The following is an 11475-nucleotide window of genomic DNA, read 5'->3' on the forward strand; positions in this document are numbered from 1 at the left end:
ATGACTGAGGATAACTACTCCTTGACCACTGAATTTATCCTCATAGGATTTGCAGATCATCCAGAGTTGAAGAGCCTCCTGTTTGTGGTGTTTCTCACTATCTATGTGATCACTATGGTGGGGAATCTGGGCCTGGTGATGTTGATTTTTACGGAGGGTCGTCTTCACACACCAATGTACATCTTTCTGGGCAACCTGGCTTTGATGGATTCCTGTTGTTCCTGTGCCATTACCCCCAAAATGTTAGAGAACTTCTTTTCTATAGACAAAACAATTTCCCTCTATGAATGCATGGCACAATTTTATTTTCTCTGCCTTGCTGAAACTACAGACTGTTTTCTCCTGGCAGCAATGGCCTATGATCGCTATGTGGCCATATGCAGCCCACTGCAGTACCACAACACGATGTCAAAGAAAGTGTGCATTCAGATGATCACAGGGGCCTACATAGCTGGAAACCTGCATCCCATGATTCAGGTAGGGTTTCTCTTTAGGTTAACTTTCTGTGGGTCAAATCAAATTAATCACTTTTTTTGTGATGTTTTTCCATTATACAGACTTTCCTGTGTTGACCCTTATATCAATGAATTGATGATATTTATCTTTGCAGGTGCAATTCAAGTCTTCTCTATTATAATAGTCCTAATCTCCTATCTCTGCATCCTTTTCATGATTTTCAAAATGAAATCCAAAGAGGGAAGAGGCAAAGCCTTATCTACTTGTGCCTCCCACTTTCTCTCTGTCTCAATATTCTATGGTTCTCTTCTCTTTGTGTACATTCGACCACATTCAGTTAAAGAAGATGATGAAGATATACCTGGTGCTGTTTTTTATACTCTAGTGATCCCTTTATTAAACCCTTTTATTTATAGTCTAAGAAATAAGGAAGTAATAAATGCTATGAAAAAAGTTATAAAGAAAATTTTGTAAAATTTTAAAGGAAGAATCATCCCCTGTGGAAAATTAATTTAAATTTGAAAAAAATGATTTTCAAAATCATGGAATATTGAGAAAGTAAAAAAGCATCACTTTGTTCATAAAATATTCAATTACTAATACATGTAAGTATAGGAGTCAAATAAATAAGTTCTGCAAGGAGAGATTCTGCTACACTGTATTCCAAAATCTTAGCTACTAGCTCCCTTTAAGAATGAATGAATTAATTATTCTTGAGGTCACAAAAAGATTAGCTAAACTATTAACTAATTCTTTCAAAGAGTAATAAGTTATAATTTTCAACAAATACAACAAATATTAGGAATACAAGTGAGTATATGTAAAGATCACCTCCATTTAATATTGTTGACAAATTTCTGGAATTCCAAAGCATAATCTTATAAAGTCTGGCACCTTCTATGTTCTCAAGAATTTATCCCTTCTTAAACTACAACATCTGTCAGATGTACACTGTATGTATTTGATTCCCAAATTTCTTTGAGTCTTTTTCATGAGACTATATTTGAATATTAATTCACATGGAATATCTATTCTGAAAAAGAAGAACATTTTCATCCTTGTGGCACCTGGGTGGCTGTCAGTTAAGCCTCTGCCTTTGGCCTGTGTCATAATCTCAGGGTCCTGGGATCGGGCCCCGCATCATGTTCTCTGCTCATCAGGGGGCCTGCTTCCTTCTCTCTCTCTGCCTGCCTCTCTGCCTACTTGTGATCTCTCTCTCTCTCTCTCTGTCAGATAAATAAATAAAATCTTAAAAAAAAGAATATTTTCACCCTTAAAAGGGGAAATTTTGTTATACATCATTAGCCACAATTAAAATTATTAAAGACAAAAAAAGAATACTATTAAAGATTTATAATTAAAAGAGACTACTTTGATCTTTAGTGTTCGTCAATTTTACTCTCATATTTTCTGAAGTAGTGTATCTGTATACTTGTGATTTATCAATCTCTAGATGAAATAGATGGTATTCATACAGAAATCCATATAGATTTGGATATTTTTATATAGTTTGATTAGGTGTCCATCAAAAATGAAGTGCAATTTTGAATACATTGTACATAATGTAGGTGTTATTCTCTTTGATATTACTTATCATGTTTGTTACTAAGAATTCCACCCACCTGTACTTATTCCAATGTAAACTACTAATACATTAATAGCATTAAGAAAAAATTGGAGATGCTGTAAGCATAAATGAGGCACAAAATAGTAAAAATTCTAAATTCCTAAACATAAATATTTATTGATCAGTTATATATACAGATACGAATAAGAATAATTTACTGAAAACATGTTATCTGCGAGACACAAAGCTACACTTTAAATCGATATTATCTACCAACTGGTTAGATATAATTTTTCACGAATTTTCTCAGTAAAAATCCTCATACTTTGAAACACTGAGTGACTTGCTCAAATTCAACCAGGTGATTCAGATTGAGCTCGAATTTGTATCAGTGTTGCTTGGAAGTTTAGGAAATGGAGAGCCTTGTCACGTGGGATATTTAGTCCTTATGCAGGATCAGAAGTAAGATGTGCTTTAAAAATGATTTTTAGAAAATGATGTTTGGAGGAAAAAAGGAGTGAGTATGACCACAGTGTTTATGGAAATAAGTGTGACACTGGGAACTGGGATGAAGGAGGTGAACCATGGACAAGGTCAGAGAGCTGACAAAACTATCCTTAAAAGATGTGGAATATGGGAAATAAGGATGGAAGGGAATCAGTTTACTGAGAATCTTAAATGCCAACCTAAGGAATCTTAATTTATCTTAGAGGCATCAGATACTGAATTCTTCCTAGGACCAGGTAATATTATTGTATTTTTCAGAAAACTAATCTGGCAATTGATTGGAAGGAGGCTAGAATCAATGAGGCTAACTGCCAGAATTCATATATTAGATGATGAGAGCTGACACTGGAGGATGAAAGGGGAGGAGGGCACAGATATAAGCACATTTTAAAGAAAAAGTAGTAAACTGTGACTACCCAATAATAAAATGAAGGCCTGTCTTCTTCCTGTGAGTACCAACCTAGTTGTGACTGATTTCCTACCACTAATACTCGAAAAGGTACCTGACACATTTGGTCATTCATTAGCCATTTCCATTAATATATTTTAATATAATCATTTAATTTAATGTCTGACATGTCTGTTATTTTTATTTTTAAATAAGTCAGTGAATATTTTTAATTTCTTGGTTTTAATTTCTAATATTGTAAATACTTTTAGCTGTAACCCACAAACACAAAGCTCTACAGGGTCTTAAACACATTTTTTAAAAGTGTAAAGGAATCCAGATACCTGTGTTCAAATAATGTGTTCCTTTGTATCCACTGTCTATTTTAGGAGTTACTTTGGGTTGTCCGATTCACATGCATTGGTCCCCTTCCCTTTTCAAGGGATACCACAGATTCTGTTTATGTATTTCTGCGCCACCTGCTTCCAACCCTTACCAACACTGAAACCTAGAGGTCTGTTAAGGGAAGAGTCGGTGGCTTACTTGGGCCCATTGAGTCAAAAGAGGTAATTTTGTGAAAGTTTCTGGGTTATATGTTTCTTTTATTTTAAAAGAGATTCACCATAAAAGGTCAGCTTTCTTCCTCTGAATGCCATGTTTTGTGGATATGAAATCTGGCACAGTCTACAACCATTGGCCACCAAAAGAGAAGCCAGCCTGGATGAAATCAACACACTAATGAGGGCATAACTGAGGGAATCACAGAGAAGCAGACCCAGGGTCTCTGGAATTAATCTCATTTCAAAAATAACAGTAGATATTCTTATCATTAAACTTGTTTGGAAGTAATGCTTTTATTTCAATTGAGTAAATATTAGCAGATACATTCATGTCTTTTGCCTCATGTCAGTTTTGTTTTATTTTAAATTAATTCACCCACACCCTTTTAACTTGCAAATAACTTTCATCAATATCCATTTAACTACTCAACATATCTGTTGAGTTTTTTACTTTTATTTCTATATTTTAATTTTCTACAAGCCCACTGAAAAAATGGGAGACAAAAGGGGTTTCATAATTTGTCCACAGAAATATTAAGGTGAGCTCAGGGATCAAATATAGAGATTAATTCCAAAATCCATGTTCTTAACCACTAAGTCATGTTATACACAACATAGAGAAGTAAAAGTAGCAGGAGAGGAAAACTTACAAGAAACTAATGTGTAAAGTGGGCAGAGAAATAGGGCAGAGGATCCAGAAAAATGTGAATCAATGACATTTTCCTCTAGATTTATTCTTAAAAATTTCAAACCTACAGATAAGTTGAGAGAATGTCCATGAATTTTTTTAAAATCAAGATGATTAATTGTTAACCTTACACCACATTTACCCAATATCACATTTGCAAATGTGTATATATACACATTTAATACATGAATTTATGTCTATATGTACATATGTAAGATTATGACAGTTTATCCATAAATTTCTCAACATAAATCTCAAAAGAACAAAGACAATTGTACATTGCCATATCATTTTTTTAAGGATTTTGTTTATTTACGTGAGAGAGAGAGAGGGATCATGAGTGGGAGGAGGAGAAGCAGAAGCCTTAGGTGCTTGGGATTTGATTCCAGGACTCGAGAAGATGATGATCTGAGATGAAGGCAGATACTTAACTGACTCAGCCATCCAGGCACCCCATCATGTCATTATTATCCCCAAGAAATTTAGCATCATCTAATATGGTGTTCATATTAAAATTGTTCCCAATTTTCCCAAAATTGTCCTTTCTAGAAATTTATTTTTTCATCAAGAATTCAATAAAGGGCCATTATTTGCTTTATTATCATTCTGTAATCTCCCGTAATGTAGAATAAATTTCTTGCTTTTTATTTCCTTTTATGACATTTAAAAATTTTTAAACATTTGTGTCAGACATCATTGAAAGTATCCCACCATCTCTTTTTTTGATATATCCTCATTATTAGATTAAATTAAATAATTCAGGAATCATGGGTGTACTGTTTTCTTTTTTTTTTTTTTAAAGATTTTATTTATCCATTCGACAGAGAGAGATCACAAGTAGGCAGAGAGGCAGAGAGAGAGAGAGGAGGAAGCAGGCTCCCTGCTGAGCAGAGAGCCCGATGTGGGACTCGATCCCAGGACCCTGAGATCGTGACCTGAGCTGAAGGCAGAGGCTTAACCCACTGAGCCACCCAGGCGCCCCATGGGTGTGCTGTTTTCTTCTCCCATCATGAGACCCATCACATTAACTTGTCTTGTTAACTGATGCTGTTCACTGATTACTTCATTAAGGTGGTACCCTCAACTCTATGATAAAGATAACTTATTTCCTTGCTATTAAAATCAATCTTTAGGGTGATATATTAAGGTCATGTGAATTTCTTCATGTGAAGATTCATGTGAATTTCTATTGTTCATAATTGTCTATTGTTCACAAATTCATGTGAATTTCTATTGTTCTCTAATAATTTTTCATCAAGTTTTAGCATCTGATGACTTTAATTTTTTGAATCAATTATTATCATTGGAAGCAGAAGACTGATGATTGTTTTTCCCCAAGTGTTCTCTGGATTCATTCTGAGAAAAAAAACTTTACCTCAAAGATTTTAATACATTTTTTAAAGGTCTGCAAACAATTTTGATTTATAGAAAATAATAAAGATAGTATAGAGAATTCCCTTATATGACACATCCGTTTTCTCATGTCATTAATATCCTGCATTAGTATGGTGCTTTTGTTATAATTAATGAGTCAATATTAATACATGATGATGAAGTGAAATTCATAACTGATGCAGATTTCCATAGTTTAATCTATTGTCCTTGAATTCAGAATCCCATTCAGCATATCACTTTATATTTGGTCATCACATCCCTTTAGTGATCAGGTGTCTGTCATAGTTTTTCAGACAATCCTTGTTTTTGATGTCCTTGGTAAGTTTTGAGAAGTACTAATCAGGCATTTTGTAGAATGTCCCTGAACTGGGATTCTTCTGACGTTTTTCTCATGATAAGTCTGGGGGGAGAGCTTTTTAGGAGAAAAGCCACAGAGGTAAATCACCATTTTCTTTACATCCTACTGGTGGCAAATACTGTCCTCATCACTTGTAACTCTTTTGATGTTGAACTTGACCACCTGGTTGAGGTAGAGTTTGCCAGGTTTCTCCATGGGGGAACTGCTCTTTCTCCACTTTCTCTTACTGTGTTGGGTAAGGAAGAAGTCACTATCCACAGCCTACACTTACAGAAAAGAGAGAAATGGATCACCTCCATTGGGCAAAGTATCTATATAATCTGGAATTCTTCTGCATGGAAGATGTGTCTATTCACCTCACTTATTTATACATTCAATCCTCTATTTACATGAGTATAGAATCATGGATAATTATTTTATACTTGGATAAAATTAAATACTACTCCATTAATTCTGGTGCTCAAATCATTCTAGCTTTGGCCACAGAGAGCTGTTTCCATGGGTTCCTGTGTCCCTTTGGTATACATCCATCGCTGTGTATGCAGGGAAGTTTTGTGTTTGTTTGTTCTTTAGCTTTGATTTTTTTCTTCCTCCCTCCCTCTTCCCTCTCTCTCTCTCTTTTTTTCCTTTCTTTCTCTCTCTTTCCTCTTTCTTTCTTTCTTTCTTTTTCTTTCTTTCTCTTCTCTCTCACTTTCTTCCTTCCTTCCTTCTTTCTTCTTTTTTTAATTTTCTGGCATTACAAGATGTTTCAGGCTCATCCTGCATATTTTTTTCTAACCTACCCTACCCTATCCTAGTCACCACATCAGCTATTTTTCCAAGTAGACTTAATTCCTTTGACTGGAAAATGGTATTAAGAACCAAAATCTGGGGGGCACCTGGGTGGCCCAGTGGGTTAAGCCACTGCCTTCGGCTCAGGTCATGATCTCAGGGCCCCGGGATCAAGTCCCACATCGGGGTCTCTGCTCGGCAGGGAGTATGCTTCCCTCTCTCTCTCTCTCTGCCTGCCTCTCTGCCTACTTGTGATCTTTCTCTGTCAAATAAATAAATAAAATCTTTAAAAAAAAAAAAAAGAACCAAAATCTGGGCCATAGGTAAGATAACGGTTTCTTTTTTTCTTTTCTTTTTGTTTGTATTACTTCTTTTTTTTTAATTTTCAGCATAACAGTATTCATTATTTTTTCACCATACCCAGTGTTCCATGCAATCGTGCCCTCTAAAATACCCACCACCTGATACCCCAACCTCCCACCCCCCGCCTCTTCAAATCCCTCAGATTGTTTTTCAGAGTCCATAGTCTCTCATGGTTCACCTCTCCTTCCAATTTCCCCCAACTCCCTTCTCCTATCTCCCCATATCCTCCATGCTATTTGTTATGCTCCACAAATAAGTGAAACCATATGATAATTGACTCTCTCTGCTTGACTTATTTAACTCAGCATAATCTCTTTCAGTTATGTCCATTTTGCTACAAAAGTCGGGTATTCATCCTTTCTGAGGGAGGCATAATACTCCATAGTGTGTATGGACCACATCTTCCAATCCATGCGTTCGTTGAAGGGCATCTTGGTTCTTTCCACAGTTTGGCGACCGTGGCCATTGCTGCTATAAACATTGGAGTACAGATGGCCCTTCTTTTCACTACATCTGTATCTTTGGGGTAAATACCCAGTAGTGCAATTGCAGGGTCATAAGGAAGCTCTATTTTTAATTTCTTGAGGAATCTCCACACTGTTCTCCAAAGAGGCTGCACCAACTTGCATTCCCACCAACTGTGTAAGAGGGTTCCCTTTTCTCCACATCCCCTCCAACACATGTTGTTTCCTGTCTTGTTAATTTTGGCCATTCTAACTGGTGTAAGGTAATATCTCAATGTGGTTTCAATTTTAATCTCCCTGAGGGCTAGTGATGATGAACATTTTTTCATGTGTCTGATAGCCATTTGTATGTCTTCTTTGGAGAAGTGTCTGTTCATATCTTCTGCCCATTTTTTGATATGATTGCCCGTTTTGTGTGTGTTGAGTTTGAGGAGTTCAATATAGATCCTGATATCAACCTTTTGTCTGTACTGTCATTTGCAAATATCTTCTCCCACTCCGTGGGTTGCCTCTTTTTTTTTTTTTTTGACTGTTTCCTTTGCTGTGCAGAAGCTTTTGATTTTGAAGAAGTCCCAAAAGTTTATTTTCTCTTTTGTTTCCTTTGCCTTTGGAGACATATCTTGAAAGAAGTTGCTGTGGCTGATATAGAAAGGATTATTGCTTATGTTCTCCTCTAGGATTCTGATGGATTCCTGTCTCACATTGAGGTCTTTTATCCATTTTGAGTTTATCTTTGTGTACGGTGTAAGAGAATGGTCGAGTTTCATTCTTCTACATATAGCTGTCCAGTTTTCCCAGCACCATTTATTGAAGAGACTGTCTTTTTTCCACTGTATATTTTTTCCTGTTTTGTCGAAGATTAATTGACCATAGAGTTGAGGGTCCATATCTGGGCTCTACAGAACATTCATGAAAGAAATTGAAGAAGACACAAAAAGATGGAAGACATTCCATGCTCTTGGATCAGAAGAATAAACATTGTTAAAATGTCTATATTGCCTAGAGCAATCTATACTTTAATGCCATTCTGATCAAAATTCCACTGGTATTCTTCAAAGAGCTGGAGCAAATAATCCAAAAAATTTGTATGGACTCAGAAGAGACCCCGAATCGCTAAGGAAATATTGAAAAACAAAAATGAAACTGGGGGCACCATGTTATCTGATTTCAAGCTTTATTACAAAGCTGTGATCACCAAGACAGCATGGTATTGGCATAAAAACAGACACATAGACCAGTGGAAGATAACTGTTTCTTCAATGTCTTTGCTTCTGGGTCTTGTCAGCTGGCAGAGTGAAGGTATGTGTGTGTGCTCCTATCATTCCATATTCTTGCCAACAACTGGTATCTTTTTAAATTTTTTTAGATTTCTTTTATGTTATGCCATTATTGTTTTAATTTGTAATTCTTTATAGCAAATAATATGGAGCAGATTTTCATATGCTTATTTACCATCTGTATTTCTTCTTTGGTAAAATGCTTGTTCAGGACTTTTGTCCAATTTTTTTTTTTGGTTTGTTTCTGTGCTTCCTGTTCAATGTTTATCAACAAACAACAAACAACTTGGATCTTCTTATACAAGTCTTCTATCAGAAATGTGTTTTTCTGGTACTCCCAAAAGCCCATGCTGATGCATTTACTGCTGGCTTTATTTCTCTGTGAGTCTGTGCATTTCTTCTCATTCTTTTTCTCCTTCATCGTTTGGATTGAATACTCTCTGTTGATATAACTTCAAATTCACCAATCTTCCTGCTATCAGTTTAAATCTAGAGTTGAGCTTCCACAGTGACTTTTAAAATTTCAGTTGTACTTTTAGATTACAGAAATTCCATTTCCTTGTTTCTTTATAGTTTCTCTACATTGATAGTCTATTTCATATAATATTACATTCATATCTTCCTTTCTCTTATTTAATCCTGGTTTCCTTTAGTTCTATGAACACATTTATCATGATTATTTTTAAGGTTTTGTTTTTCCTGTTAAATCCAATATATTATTACTTTAACAGGCAGTTTGTGTTCTTTGCTAACTTTGTGGTGTATACGTAACACTTTTTCCCTATCTCACGACTTTGTTGTTGTTGAGAATTTGGCATTTTAGATAATACATTATGGAACTCTGGATACTCATTCATCCTTGGATCTTGTTATAGCTCTGTTTATTTGTTTAGGAATTGTGTGGATATTTTGTGTGTGTGTATGTGTGTGTGTGAGAGAGAGAGAAGAGAAAGAGAGATAAAAAGATAGAGAGAAGTCCATTTCTCTGCAGGGTAGAGACTCTGATGTTGTTCCTCAGAGAATGCAGTGTGCACACAGTCACTTTGGATGACCATGGTTTTATCATAGGTCCTCTTCTATCCTTCTTTGACCACAACCAGCTGTTAGGTCCCATTAACTCCTAGCAATAGCATGAGCACTCTATCACTCTCTCTCAAATGCCTTGGGGAATAAGTTATTCTACTTTCATAAGCAATTTAATTTGGGCCCCTTTGAAGCATGGTTTGTGAGGATAATGTTTGAGGGTCTTTCTAACTTGAAGCAAGTTCCTCCCTATTTTCTCCTGCATTTTTCCAGGAAAACCGGCAGGATGTTTCACCAATGGTTCCACCAATCTCCTCCTAATCATCTTTTGCCAATAAAGTCACCTTCTTTGAGGGACACTTTGGCGGTTGCTATACATGACTAATGAATCATTGAACACTACAACAATAACTTATGAAGTACTACATGCTGGCTAACTGAACATAATAAAAAAGTTTAAAAAAAAAGAAATGAATCTTTTCCTAAAAGGATATAAAAATGTTTATTCACATTATTTAGTAAGATTACGAACAATAAAATTAAGACTTTCAAACATGTTTCTTAAATTACCATAAAAATCATACTTAGAAAAATCTGAAAATTATGTTTTAACTTTGGAAGTTGCTATCAAAGGTTAGGTGAAAAAAAATTAACAAAACTTGATTTGAAACTGATTTTCTACTATTTGTTTTAATCAAAAATAGTCAAATATCGGCAAATTCATATGGTTCTACCCAATTAGAAGCAAGAGACAGCTGGAAAACTAATTTTCACATCAAACGAAACAACCCAGCCCATATGTTGTAACAAATAAAGTCTTTGCAAGAGAGGGTGACTTCAGCTATTTTGAAATGTGCTTGAAATACCAACCACAGGGGCGCCTGGGTGGCTCAGTGGGTTAAGCCTCTGCCTTAGGCTCAGGTCATGATCTCAGGGTCCTGGGATCGAGTCCTGCATCGGGCTCTCTGCTCAGCAGGGAGCCTACTTCCCCCTCTCTCTCTGCCTGCCTCTCTACCTACTTGTGATCTCTGTCTGTCAAATAAATAAATAAATAATCTTAAAAAAAAAAAAAGAAAGAAATATCAACCACAACATATATTCAACACCAGGGCTTATGGTGCCAGCATTCCATGCTTCAGGATGCTACCAGTGAGGCTGTAACTCACAAGGTCCAATAGTACCTGACTTCCACAGTGCATATTAAAAGCTGATGTTGGACTGACATTCACAGACAGCTTTGGGCTGACAAGAGGCAGGGACATTGTCCTAAATAAATAACTTCCTAATACAAAAATGCTATGTTAGTCAATAATTTTAAAACCCCATGTCAAATGCTTTGCATCTTTGTTTAGGTTTTCTGCCTTCTACGGAAGGTGATGAAAGGCATGATACTTGAGGAGTGAGGAAGAGGTAGAAAAGTGAGTAACCAGCAACTGCATAGGCAATAATCAGCTGCAGAGTAGTACTGGCTCTACTGTAAGTCAGAAGCAGACTTGATTATTTCTGTGCTATAGAACACAAATACCCACAGCCTTTATATGACTTTTTTAAAATCTAGCCACATTAAACAGGACACACAGGGTCACAAAAATACACTGAAAACATGTTTTTAAAACTCTGAAACATAATGGATAAAGAGGCTCTTATTTCCTAATGGG

At 35.9% G+C, this 11475-nt stretch overlaps 1 protein-coding gene across 1 annotated transcript; it reads left to right on the top strand.

Moving 5' to 3' along the window:
* On the top strand, positions 1–930 carry LOC122910384 (olfactory receptor 5K3-like). Its single transcript, XM_044255014.1, has one exon. The coding sequence runs from the start codon at positions 1–3 to the stop codon at positions 928–930; it is 930 nt and encodes a 309-aa protein (XP_044110949.1).
* The last annotated feature ends 10545 nt before the right edge of the window (positions 931–11475 follow it).

The sequence above is a fragment of the Neovison vison genome, chromosome 6 (genome assembly GCF_020171115.1).
Source record: "Neovison vison isolate M4711 chromosome 6, ASM_NN_V1, whole genome shotgun sequence".
In the NCBI taxonomy this organism is placed as follows: domain Eukaryota; kingdom Metazoa; phylum Chordata; class Mammalia; order Carnivora; family Mustelidae; genus Neogale; species Neogale vison.